Source organism: Silurus meridionalis, chromosome 15, assembly GCF_014805685.1.
Source record: "Silurus meridionalis isolate SWU-2019-XX chromosome 15, ASM1480568v1, whole genome shotgun sequence".
Taxonomy (NCBI): Eukaryota; Metazoa; Chordata; class Actinopteri; order Siluriformes; family Siluridae; genus Silurus; species Silurus meridionalis.
The window spans coordinates 9,528,871-9,550,868 of NC_060898.1; the positions used below are offsets into that span (position 1 = coordinate 9,528,871).

Consider the following 21,998-nt stretch of genomic DNA (forward strand, 5'->3'; position numbering starts at 1 on the left):
CAGATACGTAACAGCGACTTTGAGCCGAGTCTTAAAGGTCTGACGACAGTTATTGGATATCTGTAACAGACCAAAACCTAATTTCACGTGTTACTTAACATACAGATGTTTTTTTTTTGTGTGTAGCTTCTCAGAACGAACTTGTGAAGCTATACACGTAATAAACACCCACGTTCTAGCGGTGCTGATCACGTGGTTCCGTGCCAAAAATATCAGCCAATCAGAGCAGAAAACTGCGGACGACGACGTTAAGCAGTTTGTGTGACTAATGCTCGTCATATGACTAGGCCACAAATGGAGTCGTTCGAAACGAATTGAGGGTGTTACGGAAATAATCAGAAAACGAGGATTATACGTGTGAAATAGCAGGTCAAATATGCCACCTACGCTGTTTCACAAGCTTTTTAATAAAAGAAATGCTTTTACGCCGCCGCCGAAGTGCGACAAGGACGGAGCTGTGTTCAGGTACGTGTGGATATTTACATTCACTGCATTTGGCAGACGCCCTTATTCAGAGTAACTTACAAAAAAGCTTTGAAGTCGTAGTGAAAAAGTTAATATTTAGACTTATACACTAGGCCATTGAATAAACGTGTACAATTCTTAAATTATGTTTATTATTTTCAAGCCGATTAGCTTTTTTGCATCGCCACAGCAGCCAAAGAACTGAACTCCCGAGTCCCAAACCACAAACTGCTGCAATAATAATGGAAAGTCTGAACGTGCTGGTTTACCACCTATATTCTACTGTAGTGTGCGATTTGCTTTGGCTTTATCTGTTGAAAGTTGCACGTGGCTTGAATCCGCTTGTTTGCCGAATTCATAACATTTATCTGCCACGAATGAACATTAGCGATAATAAACAATGTTTTCGTCACAGAACCAGCTAACGTGCTAGCGAATATGTAAACTGGCTTTACTGTGTCTGCTTTATTAATGTGCAAAAATTCAGCTGCGACAACACCAAACAGTTACGATGATCAAAATTCCTGTCTAATGAAATGGTATGTTTTATGTGTGCGATCAGTTAATCACCCGGAAAAGAAATACAATTCCGGGTGAAATAAGCATGCGTTTCATTTTTCTAAGGAACTTCTCGTTCTGTGCCATTTGTTATGGAGTCTGGCTTTATTATTATTATTGTTGTTGTTGTTATTTCTATTATTACTACTACTGCTATTAGCACTATTATTAGAATTTGACATGGTACTTGCTCAGGCTAGGATGTTTCCGAATAATAATGATTACTTGTACCTATATCTGCTGTACATTTACCATAAATTATTATACAAGTATAAACATAACAATGGTATGCTACCGGTTGCACAAGATGTGGAAGTCTTTAGGCTTTCTTGTAGCTCCGTCAGCTTTTTTTTTGCAGTGGAGCAGTGTGGGCATATGGGCAGACAATCTTCTTTTTAATGAGCTTCTCCAGAGATTCAGTGTGATACTGAGAGAGTGTCTGAACCTTTGCTCCAAAGCTTTTGGGAAATATGCCATGCCCTCCTACATGCCAGTTCAGAACACCTCAAGCTTCCCCTGGAAAGCATGCTCTGCTGGTGTATCAGTATATCATCCATACTCTAAAGGTATATCAGTCATCATGTGACAGTATCCTTTTTTCATTCTGCATGAAAGTTTTAGCTTGGTATGAACCATCTGTAGATCATCCTGAATTGCCCAAAAATGCCTCAATACACCAACTGAACATTATATGCAACTATTATATGGAGGAGTAAATCAGAAAAGTTGTGATGACCTGTCAAGAATGTGCAGAGCAATCAATGTTGTAGATCTATGCCATTCCAAGTTAAGCTTGCTCTGATGCTTTTTTGTAGCTTTTATTTGTAGCTTGATGTTACGATTTTCACTGGTTCATTTTTGTGGTTCTTACCTCCACGTTCTGTGGACAGTTTTGTTTAAAATTTGCATGTTCAGTTTCATAATAGTATTTGGCATTCAGTACCACTCTGCACATTGATTATGAATTCATATACAGTAACAAATTAGGCACATTGGCTTTGTGCATTTTCGGGGAAATAAACAATCCTTTTTTAACTAAATCCCTCTTTAAATTGGCTGAACGTGCCATCTTACATTTTCAACATGATCTTAGTCTACTTTAGCATATTTTCTAAACCGCTTTTGATGTGCACAAGATATCACCTGTGTTCAGTGATTGGACAAAACAAAAGGTCCAAGCTTAAAGTTTAACATGAATCACAAGAAATTTATTTCCACTCAAATTTTGTAGTGTTAAATGCATTTAGGTCAGAATCATGGTCTAGCCTATTGTGTAACACTAATCTAGCCCGTAGTTTATAAACTCAGGAAGCTCTGCAGCATCCACTGCAACAATGCTTTAGAGGTGATACAGCACAGATTTTATATTAGATTTTTAGTTCTTTAAAAGAGAATTCTCAGCAGTTAAATGATAAAAGTCTTACCCAAGAGTCTAACAGGGGCTCCCTGTCTGCTCCTGTGGGTTAAAATTGCCCAATGTCCCATTGCATAGGTATCCTTTGTATTTTTGCCTGTACTAATGCCATTTTTTTTTCAATAGTAGCAATTCACTAGCAAATGTATATAAACAAAGAATAGATATTCAGTGCTATTAACACCTGGGCAACAAGGCACACCTGTTGGGCATAAGTTTCAGTATTTTTAGATAAATGATGCAAATGTCACCAGAAATTTCCATCTGCTGTCAGGTGAAATTTCAAACCCAAATAGCTTTAATGTATAACAGAACAATACAATAGAAGTGGTGTCATTGTTCTAATACTTTTAGAGGAAACTATGATAAATATAAAATTATTTACATTTTATATGAATTCTTTTGCTTGGCCGAAAACGGTCACTACCAGGCTTTAACAAATGGATAAGAACTGGGGCTGTAACTGTAACTTGAGTAATACGAGTAAAATTTTTATAATCAAATTATTCAATGCTTTGTGTAGTCCATTAAACTAGACACTGTGTTTCCCACGGATTATTATTACTGATGCACAACTCGCTAAACTCTGGAGCAGAGACCTGCATGGGACGGAGTTTTCAGTTCCACTCCCACAAAATTACATTATTTTCTTCCGCTTCTGCCCGCAAAAGCCCACCGGCAAAATGTAAAAGTAGTTTTATTTTTAATGCTCTGACTGATTCTTTTCGCTACTCTGCTTTTTTGTTTGTTTGTTTCAATTGTTTTTCTTTTGAATATAAATAAAAAAAAACATTACCGAAAATAAACAAACATAACGTTTTATTTGAATTTGACTTTTTGTGTAAATTATGAACACAATCATGAACTAGGAACTTTTCGGAACATAGAGCATCAACTGAAACGATATCATAACAAAACCTTGGCCTGTTTTTCTTTCTCTAATAATAAAGTTATATCAGTAGCACTCTGGGATTCACCTCTGTCTTGTGCTTCAGACATTTTGCTGTGGAAGCAAAATGTTACCGTGCATGAACCACGCGAGAGTTTGCTTCTGACCTTGTGCCTGTAAATCATTTTGTTTTATATTATTTGCCATTGTTGCTTTTGTGCAGTAGATGCATAAGTTTTTGTTTTTAGTAATTTATAAATAAAAAAAAAAAACACATTTTTAAGACCAGTTTGCGAGTGTCCCGTGGATGATTTCATTCTCCAGCAACTCGCACACAGGTATATAACCTCCCGCAAGGTCCCCCTGCTCAAGCCAGCACATGTCTGGGCCCGTCTGAAGTTTGCCAAAGACCGTCTGGATGATCCAGAGGATGCATGGGAGAAGGTCATGTGGTTAGAGGAGACCAAAATATGACTTTTTGGTATTAACGCCACACGTCATGTATGGAGGAAAAAGAAGGATGAGTACAATCCCAAAAACACCATCCCAACCATGAAGCATGGAGGTGGAAACATCATGCTTTGGGGGTGCTTTTCTGCAAAGGGGACAGGATGACTGCGCCGTATTATTAAGGGAGGATGGATGTATCACAAGATTTTGGGCAGCAACCTCTTTCCTTCAGTAAGAGCAATGAAGATGGGTCATGGCTGGGTCTTCCAGCATGACAATGACCCCAAACACACAGCCATGACAACTATGGAGGGGCTCTGTAAAAAGCATTTCAAGGTCCTGGAGTGGCCTGGCCAGTCTCCAGAACTGAACCCAATAGAAAATCTATGGAGGGAGCTCAAACTCCATGTTGGCCAGCAACAGCCCCAAAATCTCTAAGATCTGGAGAAGACCTGAATGGAGGAGTAGGCCAAAATCCCTGCTGCAGTGTGTGCAAACCTGGTGAAGAACTACAGACAGCGTCTGACCTCTAATTGTAATCAAAGGTTTCTGTACCAAATATTATTTTGTTAATTTTCTATTGTATCAAATACTTATTTCATGCAATAAAATAGAAATTAATTACAGTGGAACCCGGTTATGTCGATGTCCTAGGGGGTTGCCAAAAAGCATCGAGAGAAACGAAAAGTAATATGGCGGCAATATATTAACGTGCTTGAAATTTCTTTATGTACATGATGTGCGTTAATAAATGAGAATGTGCATGCACGTGTTTTTGGAGGTTTTTTTACACAACAGCATTTGCGCGATTTGTTTGATGAAGGCATGCTATAAAAATACATACAGTAGATGTTTATCTGTCAGGAATCCACCTGCCACGCCCCCTTCGGCGCCCCCTTCAGCGTGTCAGGTGCTTTCTCGGCCGCTTTCTCTGAAGCTTCAGGCTTCAATCGCGCACATATGGTGCTCGTTTAGCATCATCACCAGCTCCTATTTAAACTTCCACACTCTCACCGTCCGTTATTGTTGGTATATGTTGGTTCGCGGCGGTCGTTGTTATCGCTCATGCGTATCCCGGTACGTGCCTTCCCACCGGCACTCTCTCAACGGCTGCGCTTTTCTTCCCAAAGTGCATCGCGGATCCCCCCCCGATCCTGCCGGTGTTCATTCTATGCTTTTGCTGCTCATCTCACGCTTTCGCCTCCCGTTCATTGCATAGCATTTAACAACAAAAGGCATATGTGCACTAACTAACAGCAGAGATTCACCAGTATACAATACAACACCTGTAGCAGCTGTAAGGCTTGATTTTTGTGCCACTTTCGCGAGTTTTTCTGCGGCTGCAAAGTGCCGATCGAGATAACTGACATTAAATGGCAAATTTTCCCCCCTTGTGCTCGAGATATTAGGGTTCGGCGACATAAAAAAGATATAACCGATAAAATATGCTAAGACAAAGCGAGAATTTGTCGGTTCCACTTCAAAAACGTCGACTTAATAGGGTTGTCGAGTTAACCGAGGGCAAGATAAGTGGGTTCCACTGTACTTAAAAATCATACAATGTGATTTTTTTGGATTTTGTTTTTAGATCTCGTCTATCACAGTTGAGTTGTACCTACAAAGAAAATTACAGATCTCTGTTCTTTCTAAGTGGGAAAACTTTAACAATTGGCAGTGTATCAAATACTTATTTGTCCCACTGTAAATTACATTGTTGTAAAATATTTTTGTGAACATGCACTAGACATATTCAAAAGTTGTGCAGCAGCTTAAAGCATTTGGTGCAGTGCAGGCAAGGCCTTTTTAAGAAAAACATCCAGCTTTAAGGTACGTAAATAATTTACACAAATATGCAAACCAACAATAAGTAGATCAGGCAAAAACTCTTCATTTGTGCACTGGTCAGTGGAGTTAAATCAAGTTGTCAAACAAGCAAATACATTGGGTTAGCTTTAATTAAAGCATTACAATAATTAAACAGTACACAAACATAAAAATAAGCTAATATTAAGCTAAATATAATTAAGCTAAATGCACTTATTAATTTCATGTTGGTTGAATGTAAAACAGTTTGCACTTTTGATATAAACATAAAACTTAGAATTTTCTCTTCCCTTTATCTGGAAGACATTTTCAGTCCAGCCTTTATTAATTTTAATGCAAATTCTTCTGAATGATAAGGGCACTGCAGATACTTTTAGTCTGATAATCCACTAAGTTAAAGTTTTGTGCAGGGGAAAAGAAGACAAAAAGCACAGCGGGCCGAACTCTAGTCGTCGTCTTCTTCCTGCTCTCCGTTCTGACACAAAGTACCGGAACGGCTGCAACAACTTTGACCAGTCATCCTCTTGTTGCTATTCCTAATAGGTAACACAGCAACCGATCAGGGATGAGACAGTAGTTTGCCAAATTATGACTGTTTAAATGTAAATGTATTTATCATAATTGTCTACGAAAACGTTTATTAAAAACTGCCTTGTGTATTTGGTTTTCACAATACAGTATACCTGCTTTAGTTTTATGTTTTTGGCAGTTTGTTTATTATAGTCTAACTTTATAATTATCAATGCAAAGTAAATTTTAATGTTGCTTCATATTTTAGTATGGGGATTATTCATAAAATTACTATTTAAACCTTTTTTTATTATTTTTAAATTTTACCTTATTTTAAATGTACCTTAAAAGGATTTGGGCGACATGAGCAGCCGACCAGAGCGGCATCTTGCCAGGGGGCAGCAAAAGAAAAAAGAAGAAAAAAAAAATGCATAGTTTTTCAATTGAATATCGCAATATTTACCACAGTAATCACATGACATTTTTTTCCAAATTGTGTAGAACTGCTGATAAAAAAAACTGACCTGTTGCCAACTAACCTAATTATTTACAAAATATTCCTCCAGCTGTTTAACTTACTTTTCCAGCCTTTTTGTTGTCTCTGTTCCATTTTTTTAAGATGTACTGCAGCAATCAAATTTAACATTACCCTGTTATTTCCTTAGAATGGTACATTTTCCAAGTTGTAACATTTGTATTGTGTTCTAATTCATTTGTGAATAAATTAGACTGCAAAACAAAGTTTTTGCTTCTTAAATGCTGTTGGCTGTTCGTTTATAGATATTTGCCCGCTGAATGAAAATCACATCCAAATTTGCTAATCACATACCGTTTCATTGCAATCTTTAGTTTTCTCATGATTTTTCTTATTTGTATTAAAAAATCTTCGTTTCTGTAAGAGATCTATTAAAAATGTTTTGTGCAGTCTGGGCATGTCCAGACATGAAATCAGGCCAGGTCAAAAGCTGTTCTGCAGAAAGCCTGAGCTTACCTGGGCAGGCCGGGAGCCAGCTTGACACTGTCTCAGCATGCTGAAAAAGTGGCTGCATACATAGATGCTGCTCATTGGATTAATATAGACTTTATAGTGTGTACGTATTGTTTCAGAATATAGCATTGCCTCAGTAGCACTGTGTAACAAGTCATTTAGATGTTATACGTTTTACAGGACGATTGGTGTCAGTTGATATGTCTCGTCAATGTCGTAACAGCCTCAAAGCATTCTCAAGACAAGGAATGGGCGCCTCACATATGTTTGTTCGACATGTGCTGTCTGTCTAAGAGCTTGGTTTGAAAGATGATGCCATTTGCTGTCACAATGATATGGCGAGAACAGAAAAATCATCTGACGGACTGTTACTTCTGTTTGACTAATGTGTCTGGTTACTCTTCCAAAAACAAAAAATACCCTAATTTTCCTTTAGCATTGAGACCCATGTCACATGACAGTCTTCTAATTCCGAAACCACCAGAGGAATGGACCTTAGACAAACCATATGAAGAAACTGCAATGCAGGGTACTGGCAGTGACATTGATCCGATCCATGCTCCACATTTAATAGTACGAATTAAATGATCTGGTCAGAGATTTGGGTCTCTCAAAAGCAGTATTGCTGGGTTTGAAACTGCAGACATGGTTTTTGCTTTTACAAGGACACAAACATTTCTGTTTTTCGAAGCCACCAAGATATACAGTACAGACCAAAAGTTTGGACACACCTTCTCATTCAAAGAGTTTTCTTTATTTTCATGACTGAAAATTGTAGATTCACACTGAAGGCATCAAAACTATGAATTAACACATGTGGAATTATATATGGAATTCTATACATAACAAAAAAAGTGTGAAACAACTGAAAAATGTCATATTCTAGGTTCTTCAAAGTAGCCACCTTTTGCTTTGATTACTGCTTTGCACACTCTTGGCATTCTCTTGATGAGCTTCAAGAGGTAGTCACCTGAAATGGTCTTCCAACAGTCTTGAAGGAGTTCCCCGAGAGATGACTGGCACTTGTTGGCCCTTTTTGCCTTCACTCTGCGGTCCAGCTCACCCCTAAACCATCTCGATTGGGTTCAGGTCCGGTGACTATGGAGGCCAGGTCATCTGGCGCAGCACCCCATCACTCTCCTTCTTGGTCAAATAGCCCTTGATGCCTTCAGTGTGAATCTACAATTTTCATAGTCATGAAAATAAAGAAAACTCTTTGGATGAGAAGGTGTGTCCAAACTTTTGGTCTGTACTGTATATATATAACCAAATTCTTGCACAAGTTGAGAGTCTCTGTTTCTCTGTTGTTCTGTATTGTTCTCTGCTTTGGGTTGTGACCATGCCCAGCGAGAGTGTGAGAATCCCCAAAGCTGTTCTGTTACACAGTGACAACGTTCACCCTTCAATACCTGTTGACTATGCAGCACAAATGAAAGAAACCTACGAGAACATGGAAATGTTTCTGAAGCACATCCAGTACAGCAGGTACAACTGAAATATCTATGGAGATCTGAAAGTCGTTACTCTGTTACTGGGACTGCAGCTCGGCAAACTATACAAACTACTGTTGTTTTATCTGTGAATGGGACAGTCATGTAAAAAAGTCACATTATTGTAGACAGCACTGGCGACTCTATAAAAAGTTAGTTCCAGGAAAGAAAAATGTGGCGGATGAACCCATTGTCAACCCGGCAAAGATTTTCTTTGAAAGCAATGAACAGAGAAGGAGAAGATCAGGAAATCTGACATTATTAGTCATGATTGCCAATTGGTTTGCAGATCTGTTAGTTGGGCCAGAAAAGTTTGCCTGGAAAACCATCAAAACATTGTTCACAATTTTCTTGTCAATAACAGAGCGCCAAATTACATTCCGCTGGTAGACAAACTTCTCAAAGCATACAAAACAATGAAGTGCAACATGTCGCTCAAGATTCATTTCCTCCACTCACACTTAGATTTCTTCTCTGCAAATCTCGTTGCTGTCAGTGACATTGCTACAGATGGAAAAAAAGATATCAGGACAACTGGATTCCATCAATGCTTGGTTACTGATGGACACTGCAAAGTGATGCACCAAACATTGAATAAAAACACATTTAATTATGTTGGACTAAATAGCAGAAACAAAAACACGATTGAATTATGTTATTGCCGGGAAACAGTTAACTTTCTATTTCTCAGACTTTCTATGTGATGCAGCAAAACCAAAACTTTATTTGTGCATATCCTAGGGCTGGGCGATATGGCCTAAAAAAAAAAAATCCCAGATTTTTTCACAAAAAATCCGATTTGCGATTTAAATCGATTTTTTTTCCCCCTGCTCAAAATCAACCTGCATATGACAAAGAAAATGTTCAAAAAAAGTTGTAACTTTATTAAATGGGTTAAAGTGCAATCAGAAACAACAAGCCATTGTAAATTGTGAAAATAGAATGTAACATAACATAAAATGAGCAAACCTACAAAGAAAATGTTTTATGAGTGTTTAAATGTGGAACATGGCTTAAAATTCACCTGAGGTTTGGAGTGATTTTGCCTTTACTTTTCTTAAAAACTCCACAGTAAAATGAGTTGAAATTTGAAATAAGAATATAATAGACAGGGAGATTCTAAATAAGAATTATTTGAAAGATTGAGCAAACCTCAAAAACATGTTTTATGAGCGTTTGATTGTGGCGATTCTGATTGTTCTGTTTCTTAACGGAAACGCTGTTCTGAAGCGTCTTTACAGGTATTTTGACCGCTCCCACCATCAGTCTTGTGCTTCCGCTGTCTTGTTCACTTCGTAGGGCACTACATCTCTCCCACTCGACAGCATGCCTCTGTTTGAAGTGCTGCAGTAAATGGATGCTACTGCTACCTTTGCTTGCTCGCTGCCATGTTGTTTGTGTATCTCTATAGCAAACGCGCGGGGGGGGGAGTTCATTCGAAACTATGGGAGCCCAGAGGGGAGCGTCGGCGGACATTAAAGAGAAAACCGATTTTTATGAAAACATATCGATGTAAACTACACATTCGAGTAAGTGATAAAATCGATTTATCGCCCAGCCCTAGCATATCCTCCAGGTACCTGTCACAATCAGCAAAAACTTTTCAGAAAGCAAAACTTTTCAAAAAAAATTATTGTGCAGTGTTATTGGTTTATGAGATTGTTAATTTACATTCACATTTTACACAGCAGCAAAACTTTTTTGTAATTAAAGTTTGAAAAAGAAGGTTAGTTCTTCCTTATTTCTTCAATTCACCTGTGGTGACCTGTGGTAAAAAAAAAAACCCTCCATATCACAGCTTCTTAGTCTGTTAGTTCGAATAATTTATCCTGGCACTTGAGAAACAAGACATAAAAGAAATCCAAAAGATGAACTCCAACAAAAAGCAAGACTATAATTAATCAAAGCCAGAAAATGTTGCATCAAATCCAGATAAATCGGAAAGAAAGTCCACAAGTTGACAAACACATTCTATTAATAAGGATGATAAGAATCAACCACAAAAATCAAAATCTCTTTTTAGTGAAAATTACTGTAATTTCCGGACTATTAAGCGCACCCAAATGTAATGTCTATAATAATGTCTATAAGCCGCAGGTGTAAACTGAAACTAATGACCTTAATACAGGCTTTAACGAAAGACAGTGACTGTTGCACTGTTACACAGTAGCCTACCAAGAAAGTCATTGTTCACTTTCATTGGTCTAATGTTATGTCGCTCAGTTTTTTTTGTATTGAAGTTTGTGAAACCGGGAAAAACCCAGGAAAAATCCATAAATTAGCCGCTTTATTGTTTAAGCCCTGGGGTTCAAAGAATGGAGGAAAAAGTAGCGGCTTATAGTCCGGAAAATATGGTGCTGTTCCCTTTAAAGACTCGGTAGACCTTGTAAAATGTTTTACAAACACATTAATTACAACTATATGTATATAGCTGATATGACTTGTAAAAAAAACCCTATATAAGCATGGAAAAGCAGTAAGAAGATTTACAAAACAACTAGCAAAGCGATACAAAGTCGTCCGGTTAATCAATTATCAAAATAATCGCTAGTTGCAACCCACAAACTCTGGATTTGGAAAAGTATACACCTTCTCAAATTTATACATGATTAAGTGGTGTACACAAAATGCTATATGTGGCACACAAGTCTGACTAATGGATTTGTATTGAAAGGTGAAGTATCACACTGTTGTCAATATTGTAATACCAGCTGGATTGTAAGACATATTTTTGGACTGCCCTATGTCACAAGACATTGTTTATCAAGACTAACTCTAATGGATCTGTTTTATAAGATGGACCCCAGCAAACCTTTACAAGTAAACTTAATAAATCTGGCTAAATGTTTTATCTGTTTTTTTATAAATTTCAGTTTTTTTCCATGAATGCAAACAAAACAAAAAAATCTGTTACTTGTTTGTGCATGCCACACCTAAGAAACATTCCTTCATTCTACAACAACAAAATAAAATGCCCCCCAGCCCCACACGACACTTGAGACACTTGCCTGTTTTGAATAGTATTGTTCTTAAGCCTCCTTAAAAGAAACCAGATCTTGAACAAAAATGTATTACCCGATCTTTATTTCCAAAAAGGTTCTTAATAATATTCTGCTGATTTAATGTAAATCAAATTGTTACAAGTTTCCTCCTTTAGAGGTCATTATTTTAATTTTTACCTTGTGATAAGTTACCACATTATACAGTACCTGTTGATTAAATAATTCGTGCCCAACAGCCTGAACACATTCAAATAAAAAGCCAGTGGTATCTAAGTATTTTGAATGATTTTGAAAAAAAAAGGGATAATTCTATTTTATAGAATGTACCTGTGTGACTCTAAAAAGTGAGGAATATTTAATGACAACAAATTAAATGATCCAAGTTTTTAACACCTATACTGGAGGTTGGAATGAGTGAAATAGAGCCGACATCCAAGTGTTTTACTTAAGCAATTGATATTAATTGGGCAAACCTGTTCTTAATCAATTATTCAAAGAAACAACACATCATTTTCAGTGTACCTCAACTAGACGTTCTCTGGGCAAAAACCTTTTGTACCCTAAAATAAAGCTCAACTATGAGTGGCCTTATTTAAAGATCAAGCTCTTTCTTAATTGTAATGAACATATTTTCCCTGTGCTCCTCTGTATTTTCATTTTTTGTTAAATTAATGACTAGTTGAATGAATCAAAGCAATATGCTCTAAGTTGTTTAATAATATGCTGCACTTTCATACAATGCATCTACTTTTCTTGACTGAACCAGACTTGTTGATTGCAGTACTTGTTAGACAGTGTGAGCTGATGATTTGTGAAAAAACAATTGTCAGTATATCCATGCCCATGTGGCTAATTGGAAGAGAAAAAGAAACCTAGGCTAAAGTGTGATTAAAGCAAAGCTGCTTTGTGTTTGAGCAATGCTATCCTCTCTATTGTGTTTGCCTTACAGCATCTGGCCATCCCCAGAGCTGGAGCCCAACCAGATCCGCCTTATTGTCTACCAAGACTGCGAGAGAAGAGGCCGAAATATCCTGTTTGACTCTGAGGCTAAGAAGAAAGGTATGGAGGAAGCCTCAGTCATGGTGAGACCCCCCTCAAACCCTTTGTGTTCGCTCTGCTTAGGTGAATATACATCCGGAGAGGAAAAAAAAGACATTTATTAAGTTTGCCTTTGTGTAGCCAGCAAAATGTTAAACATAGATTAAATGTAGGGATGCACAGAATATTCGGCCACCGAAGATTTTCGGCCGAAAGCCGAAAATGCACTTTTGGGCCATTTTCGGCCGAAACAACACGGCCAAGCATGCGCACTCCGTCTGTGGCGGACGTTTTTGAAAAGGCAGGAAGTTTCCCAGTGATAGTGTCAAGGCAAAGGTCATTATACAAAAAGATTATGGAATTCATTGCCTTAAATGATCAGCCATTCTCTGTCGTAGAAGTTGTGAAGTTTTGCAGGCTGATCGAGCACATTGAGCCCCATTATGCCATACCGAGCAGACAACATTTTTCAGAGGTGTGTTTACCCGAGCTGTTTAATGTTGTTGCAACTCATGTTCATAAGCATATAACTGCAGATATTTCAGCAATCAGTTTCACGACAGACATTGTTTGAATTTTATTTTATCCTGTGCATTGTTGCAATGTGCTATAAATAAATATTTTCAGAATTTGTAATTGATTTATTCTTTGAAACTTTAATATTAATTTATGCAATTGAAAAAATAATAATTAATAATAATTGCCATTATTTCTTTCGGTGTTTCGGTTTTCGGCCTTGCTTTCCTCTTTTTCGGTTTTCTGTTTCGGCCAAGAATTTTCATTTCGGTGCATCCCTAATTAAATGTATTATGCATTTTTGTGCATTAAGTGAATTACGCCTTTAATGCATAAATTCATTTTTATGTATTATAGATTGCAAAGTGATTCACTGTGTTGTTTTGCTGATTGTGTTGTATTATAAACTTAATGTCTAAAGCTTTAGATAAAATGCACTGTTCAACTAAACTGCACTTCACTAAACATTTCTTATTCATTTATTTAAGTAGCAAGTGAGAGAAATATGCAACTGTGGCTGCATTCACATGACATGGTTTGACGAAGGAATCTTGAGAGAGAGAGAGAGAGAGAGAGAGTGAGAGTGAGTGAGTAAGGGAGCACGATTTAGGGCGGTTGGCATCAGGAGCAATAAGCAGTTCTTAGGTTTTAAACAGTTTTTACCTGAACTGGTTGTAATGGTACACGTTTTTGTAGCAACATTTTTCGGTACAGGGCTTTCGGTTTGGTACACATGCACCAAATGAAATCTTTTGTAAGTGCAGAACATTGTTACGTATTAACTAACGAACATATTGTGATGGAACACAGGTTTGTTTAGTCTTCCCCATTTTATTGTTATTAATATACTTGAAAACATACACAATATAATGCCTGGGGTATAAAAAGAAACTCGAGTTAGGGCAGTGTCACTGTGACTACTCGCTCCGTACTGGACATATGATTTGCTTTGCGCATGCACAAAATCGGTAAAGAATCCATCAGGAAGTGACTAGCAGCTAATACAGTTAAGTAGATCATATCTTTTGTTGTCATCTTCTTTTGGCTGCTCCAATCGTTATGAATCCTTTTTCCTTCCTTAGTGTCCAACTTCTCATACAGCTCCCCATATTCCTTGGCTTTTACCACATCCCTCTTCACCTGCTGCCGCATCTCCTTGTTCTCCTGACTACTTTTCTCATCTCTCTGCTGATTCCAATTCTGTTTCGTCTAACTCTTTCTCCTTATGCTTTCCTGCACTTCCTCATTCCACCACCACATCTCTTTGTCTTCCTTTTTCATTTTTTCAGATGTCACACCAAGCACCTTCCTATCTTCCAGCACCTCTTCACCACCACCGAGACCCTGTCTGACCTTTTACCTGAACCTCTCACTACAGTATTCCTCCTTCAGTTTCAACCATCTTATTCCTCTTTCAGTCCTCACTCTCCTCCTCTTCTTCTTTACTTAAAAAAACATTGTACGGATTACCATCCAATGCTTTCTAGCTACACTGTTCCCCGCCAACACCTTACAGTCTCCAATCGCCTTCAGGTTGCATCTCCTGCATATAGTCTACCTGTGTGCACCTTTTTAATGTTCACAGATGTTAATAATAATGCACTGCAAATAATTAAAAGCATTAAGCAATTTTATGTTTTGAATTTCTTTCCTAACCGTACTGAAACCGAACCGTAAAAGTACTAAAGTACATACCAAACTGTGAATTTTGTGTACCGTTACACCCCTAGCAGCTTGTATAGAAAATAACTCAACATATTAACTTTTCTGTACTTATGTTTTTAGAAGACATGTGGTGAGTCTCAAGCTAAAATATTCAGAAAATGTTGTACACTGAGGCCAACAGGAGGAAGCGCCAGCTCTCTGGACAGCAGTTCTTCTTGTGTCCCAGAATCTATAGACCACAATCATTTCCAGGTCAGCAGGTCAAAGTTTATCGCACTGACCTTGAAGTATGTGTATGAGTGGTATTATATATGTATATGGATTTTTATTTGAAATGTCAGGATTTTAATGTACACTGCATGTTAAATTTTAAAACACATCTTGAAAACAAGTCTTTTTTAATTTTTGAGACACATGCATATTCCTTTTGTTTGTATGTAACTACATAAAAGACAAAATCTAGCGGGATTCCGGAAACTAGTGTTTTTGTTATAAAATACATTTTTAGTATACCGCAATACCAGTGTATGTCACTTAAACATCGTTCGGAACATGGCGCAATACTGAGAGGTATTACTTTTCTCTGTTGCACTGGTTAAGGGCACAGCTGTATGCACTACTAAGCGTGACGGTAAAGCTGGATAAGGATAGACATTGAAAGTAGGGGCCTGCACTTGAGACAATTGAGTGCAGTGTGGGACAAGATTTGATGGGTGTGTAGTTCCATATTTTTGGCTCTTAAAAAATAACTTTATAAGTTGAATTACAGGAGAGATGATGTTACCAGACTACCTCACACCCACAGTCAAACATGGAGGTGGAGCAGGGGAGGTTGAACTAGTCTGGGGGGGAAAAAAAAAACATGCATTTCCATATTGCCTTCTTCTAATTGGAACCAACTGCACCATACAAAAATACAATGACCTGAAGCATATACCCAAGCTCTGTAAGCATTATTTTGAGAGCAGTGTTAATATCATAAAAGTGACCTGCCCAGTCAATCGTCAAGTTTGCCGATAAAACGACCGTGCTGGGTCTCATCAGCTCCATCACCAAGAAAGCCCAGCAGTCTCTACTTCCTGAGAAGACTGAGGAAAGTTCATCTCCCTCCCCCGATCCTGACCATGTTCTATAGAGGGACCATTGAGAGCATCTTGAGCAGCTGCATCACTGCTTGGTTTGGGAACTGCACCGTCTCTGATCTCAAGACCCTACAGATGATAGTGAGGACAACTAAGAAGATCATCAGAGTCTCTATCCCCTCTATCATGGACATTTACACCACACGCTGCATCAGCATAGCCAACAGCATTGTGGACGAACACACACACACTTCACTCTCCTGCCATCAGGAAAGCGGTTCCGAAGCATTCGGGCCGTCACATCCAGACTGTGCAACAGCTTTTTCCTACAAGCCATCAGTTTTCTCAATACACAGAACTAAACTGGAACACACACACACACACACACACACACACTCACACTCACACACTCACTCAACTGTGTGTTACTGAAACTGTACAACTTGATTTTAACACACACCCATTACTCATCTCAATCCATTCCACCACCATTTATTTATTTATTATTTATACTTAACCATATTACAGTGTTTACATTGTTTTTTTGCACCTCTCAATTGCTGCCACTGCATAGTGTTTGTTTACCGTATTTTTCGGACTATAAGCCGCTACTTTTTTCCCACGTTTTTATTTATGAATTTTTCTTGGGGTTTTCCCGGTTTCACAAACTTCAAGCCAAAAAAACTGAACCCCATAACATTAGAAAAAAACGCACCTCACCTGTGTTCTGAGCTGCACGGCATCGGGAGAAAAAAAGTTTGTTTTTTAAACGCACAACGATGTCAAAAGATAAACTCCTGAGAGAAATAGTTGTGAAAGGAAGGAGGAAGACAGTGAACAATTACTTTTTTGGTAGGCTACTGTTTAGATACAAGCCGTTGTAGCGTGTTGAGTCAGGGTGAAGGGAGAGCTCGCTAACTCCAGTTGCAAAAAAGAAAACTCAAAAAGAAACTCGAGTTAGGGCAGTGTCACTGTGACTACTCGCTCCGTACAGGACATATGATTTGCTTTGCGCATGCACAAAACCGATAAAGAATCCATCAGAAAGTGACTAGCAGCTAATACAGTTAAGTAGATCATATCTTTTGTTGTCATCTTCTTTTGGCTGCTCCAATCGTTATGAATCCTTTTCTCCTTCCTTAGTGTCCAACTTCTCATACAGCTCCCCATATTCCTTGGCTTTTACCACATCCAGAAATCAACAGAAATCATATAAGCACAGACAGGTTTCCAAAACTCGTGCTTTTTTTATTTTTCTTGGCAATAGCGTTACGGGTTAGTCAAAGAAACTTAAAAATGAGCATCAGAAAATAATGACATATTCCTCGGTCTTGCACACATACAGTAATAACGGAAAAATGTGGCAGCAGGCTATTCCCAAAATGCCGCTCTGCTCTTAAAGGAGCCACAACATATTTCACCCGTGTAACAGGCACTGTCGTTAAATCCTTTGTAAAGTTCATTAGTTTCAATGTAGACATACATACATATGTACATACATATGGCTTATTTATGTTCAAAATAAAAATCTTTGTCAAATTCAGTGGGTGCGGCTTATATATGTTCTCACTGCACAGTACTGTATATTCAAAGTATACAGTAGGTTTACTGATTGGCGCTATTTTGTATTATGTGTGTTGTCTTGTGTTGTCTGTCTGTACTGTTTTTCGTTTGCACTAGGTTGCACTCAATGCACTTTATGTGACTTTGTATTGTGTTGTGGCTCTATGTTGTTTAGTGTAGCACCAGGGTTCCGGAGGAACGTTGTCTCATTTTTACTGTGTATAGTAGAAATGACAATAAAAGCCACTTGACTTGACTCAATGGACTTAAATTTTAATGAACAGTAAATAAAGTAAAAAAAAAAAAAAAAAGAATGAATGAATGAAGGAAGGATGATAAACTGGATTGCAAGACCATAAAGAAATATACAACTAGTTAGGAACACCTTTGGTTTTGAAGAGGCATGGGATAGAGTCTTTCATCTGAATGTTTCCAGAAACGCACTGTCCAGACTTCAAGAGTGTTTAAAGAAAATAAAGTTCAACCACTGTTGTATTAAGTGTGTTCATATATTTGTTTGGTTAAAGTAAAAGTTTTGGCATATAAACATTAGAAACATGCATGTGTTTCAAACCAGTATATGCTCTTTATTTTGGTCATCAGCACAGAAAATACATATATACCTGTGATATAATTAAATGCTGATTTTGTTTTGTTTTAGCGTGGAATGTACATGATTTTTACATTATTCATAAGTGGGACAATTCTAATGAATATATTTATTATTTCTTGTTTTTTTAGGGTGCGTCACAATGCTCCTCTGACCCCGATATGCTTGCCGAGATGATGTTTGGCTCAGTGGCAATGAGCTACAAAGGGTCTACACTGAAAATCCATCAAATTCGGTTAGTAAGAAAGCAATTGCATAGAAGAATTTTTTTTGTGGAATTATATATCATGTCAATGTGGTATTATTGCTGTATAGTTACAGTAATACAATGATTTTATGTCTATGTTCCCCCTCTCTCACACACGCACACACTCTCACCAATTCACTCACATGATTACTCTCTTTCTTGCTTATGTACAGATCCCCCCCTCAGCTGATGCTTAGCAAGGTGTTTACAGCAAGGACTGGTGGCAGTGTGTATGGTAGCCTGAACACGTAAGTGCTGTTCATAATAAATTCCTCAAGCAAAATGTTTTAGCACAGCTAACATTTTTTTACCATTGGTAGGCTTCAAGACAGTTTGGAGTTCATCAATCCAGAGTCAAGGGCTGTCAAGCCAGATCAGAACACAGTGGTCAGTGGCTTCCTGGGAAGCATAGGTAATTTTACACACAATGGGGCCTCCTTTTTACACCTTTATGAGCTGGATACAAAAGCATTTGTTAATACACGGATCAGGTATAAGATTATGACCACCTGCCTATTATTGAATGGTCTGTGGCAACGCAGCCCCATATACAACAAATATGTGTATATTCTGACACCTTTCATTAAGAACCAGCATTAACTTCTTCAGCAATTGGGGCTACAATAGCTTGTCTGTTGGATCAGACCACACAGTCCAGCCTTTGCTCCCAATGTGCAGCAATGAGTTTAACCATGACACCGGTTCACCGCTGTTTCTTCCTTAGACCACTTTTGATAAATACTGACCACTGCAGACCAGAGATGGAAAGTAAAAAAGTACAAATAGTTAGCTACTGTACTTAAGTAGATTTACAACTTTTTACTTTCACTCATTAAAATTGTTCACAAATATCTGTACTTTCTACTTCTTAACTTTTCAAAAAAGTTTTTTTAGTTTTAATCTATTTGGTGACATTGACATTGTTACCATGGTATGACAATACTATTATTGTCTTATTTATCTTCTCATTAGGTAACAATTTTAAATTTGTTTTGTGTTAATATATTAATTAGGGCTCGTTACACGTTATTACACGTTATTAACAAATACATTTAAACAGCACTAATTTTATTAACGCACGATTAATCAGCATTTCAACATGAGTATTTGTGCTTGTTCTGTTTGACAATTTTAATTAAAACAAATATAAATTAAATTTAAAATAGGCGCAATTAAAACCTTCAGCACAACACATGTTTATTCATGACATTCATTTTTTACTCCGATATTAAAAAAATTTAATAACCATTAAAAAATTAAAGGTTTTTCTGATGCAGCTGAAGTCTGAAGTCTCAAACCAGCACCAAAATCCACCATGGTGCACACATTCGGCAATTAACCCTCTGAGGTCTACAAATGTGCCGGCGCGTTATGTGCCATTTTTTTTCTCATAGTGCTAAGAGCAATACGTCATTCGAATCTGTAAAGGGCCTACTTTAATTTATATACACTCATAATAACAAAACACTGTGCTTTTGTGAAATAAAGAAAACAGACTAGGTGCACTCACTGTCATCTCTCTTTAATAAAACTACCAGAATTTCAGTGAAAACTTTCCTTACAGAGATGATGTATAAAAATTTTGAAATATCTAAACCAATTCACATTGAAAACAAATATTCTCTGATTATGTAATCCGTATGAAGAAAGAGGTACAATTTTTCCGGTATCACCTAATTAATCGACAGTGAGGAAATATTGCAAAGATTCCGTTTGGTGTCCTGATTTACATAATTAAAAAAAACATAATTAAATTAAAACATTTACAAGAATATTTTGCTTTCATGCTCTATGTTGAGTATGGTTTCACTAATAATAAACATACATACATTTGTCCATACATAAACATACATACATTTGTCCATGCCTATGTTGATTAGAGTATTAAAAACGTGAAAAGTGTTTATTTAAGGTACATTTAGAACAGATAAAATGTACATGTCAGAGCCCAAACTTCTTTACTTTAAAAAATTATAATCAGCATTTCAACATGAGTATTTGTGCTTCTACTTAAGTGAAGGCTGTGTTTACTTTTGCCATCTCTGCTGCAGATCAGGAACACCCCAAAAGAGCTGCAATTTTGGAGATGCTCTGACCTAGCATCACAATTTGTCTCTTGTCGAACTCGCTTAAATCCTTACACTTGCCCAATTTTTCTGCTTCTAACGCATCAACTTTGAGGAAAAAATTTTTACTTGCTGCCTAATATATCCCACCCACTAACAGGTGCCATGATAAAGAGATAACCAGTGTTATTCACTTGTGAGTGATCATAATGTTATGCCCGTTTGGTGTACATTGTTGCAGTGGTATTTACACAAGGAATTCAGGAATATAAGAAGAACACAGAGTTCATATGAGTAGAGCTTTTATAAATGTATGTATAAGGAGAGAACTAATTACTCCAATTGCAAAAAAAGTTTGTATGATGTTTAAAATGCAAAAAAAAAATGCAAATGATTTGCAAATCTTTAAAAAAAAAAAGTATTCACAATAGAACACATTCAATGTTAAAACTGATTATATGTACCATTTAAGTAAAGTATGAGGTCATTTTGAATTTGATAGCTGCAACAAGTTTCAACAATAAGGAAACAACTGGATAAACATTTTTGCAACTAAATTGGTTAATTGGCAACAGGTCAGTAACACGTCTGGTTATTAAAAGGTTTTTCAGAGAGGCAGAGTCTCTTAGAAGTGAAGAGGGGCAGAAAATCAACAGAAACCTGAGGCAAAGTAGAGCAATGTTCTGTGCTCAGACAAATTGAAATTTGTAAAAAAAAAAAAAGGGAAATAAAAAATAAATGCCTGCCTCTAATGACATATGGCATGGGGTGTGTTGAATGTCTCTAGAATGGCAGCTTGCACATCTGGAAAGGCACCATTAATGCTGAAAGGTGTATATACAGGTTTTAGAGCAACAAATGCTTCCATCCAGGTGGTCTCTTTAACAGGTAAGGCCTTACACATTTTAGCAAGACAATGCTAAACTATTTACTGCAACATGTTCAACACCATGGCTTTGTAGTAGAAGAGTCTGGGTGCTGACCTGGCCTGCCTGCAAACCGTTCACTAATGAAACACATTTGGAGCATCGTGAAAATAAAAAATCTGACAGAGAAGACCCAGTACTTTTAAGCAGCTAGAATACTGTATCAGACACAAATGGAACAACATGCCTTTGCCAAAACTCCAGCAACTGATCTCTTCATCTCCCAGACATATACAAACTGTTGTTAAAAGAAGAGGAGATGCCAGGTATGGCAAGAGACCCATCTTTATGATGGACACGCCATTCTGTTGTAGTGCTAGGGTCTTTTCCTTGGGCAAGAGACAACAACCTCTAAACCTTCCTTACTACAAGTATCAGTACATTCCTGTATCCCTTGGTAGAAACATAAATGGTAATATCTATAGCAAATGATACAGTTCCAGGATCAACTCAATTTGATCAACTCAATGATTTGACTTGAACTCAAAGAAAGAGATCTAGATGACTTTCATGGTTGGTGATAAATGCAAGGAAGCTATTAAAGAGAGAAAAAAGCTGAAATATTTGTTTAGACTAAAGGTATGTAGAGCACAAGTAAGAAGAACTATAAGTTGAGCTAAAAAGGAAAGCTGGAGAAAAAACATTTGTTTCCAGCATGTCAACAAGCACTCATTTAAACAAAATATGGAACCTGA

At 37.4% G+C, this 21,998-nt stretch overlaps 1 protein-coding gene across 3 annotated transcripts in view; it reads left to right on the top strand.

Annotated features, from left to right (window-relative positions):
• The first annotated feature begins 232 nt into the window (after window positions 1-232).
• fnip1 (folliculin interacting protein 1) overlaps window positions 233-21,998 on the top strand; it is a 49,666-nt gene continuing 27,900 nt past the window's right edge. For 2 of the 3 annotated variants that reach the window (XM_046867194.1, XM_046867195.1), the window contains exons 1-6: window positions 233-465; window positions 12,540-12,672; window positions 14,930-15,061; window positions 18,196-18,299; window positions 18,485-18,559; window positions 18,632-18,723. In XM_046867194.1, the coding sequence (XP_046723150.1) occupies window positions 377-465; window positions 12,540-12,672; window positions 14,930-15,061; window positions 18,196-18,299; window positions 18,485-18,559; window positions 18,632-18,723 (625 nt within the window). In that variant the 5' untranslated portion in view covers window positions 233-376. The remainder of the gene's footprint in view (window positions 466-12,539; window positions 12,673-14,929; window positions 15,062-18,195; window positions 18,300-18,484; window positions 18,560-18,631; window positions 18,724-21,998) is intronic. The other variant, XM_046867196.1, reaches the window with a different exon arrangement.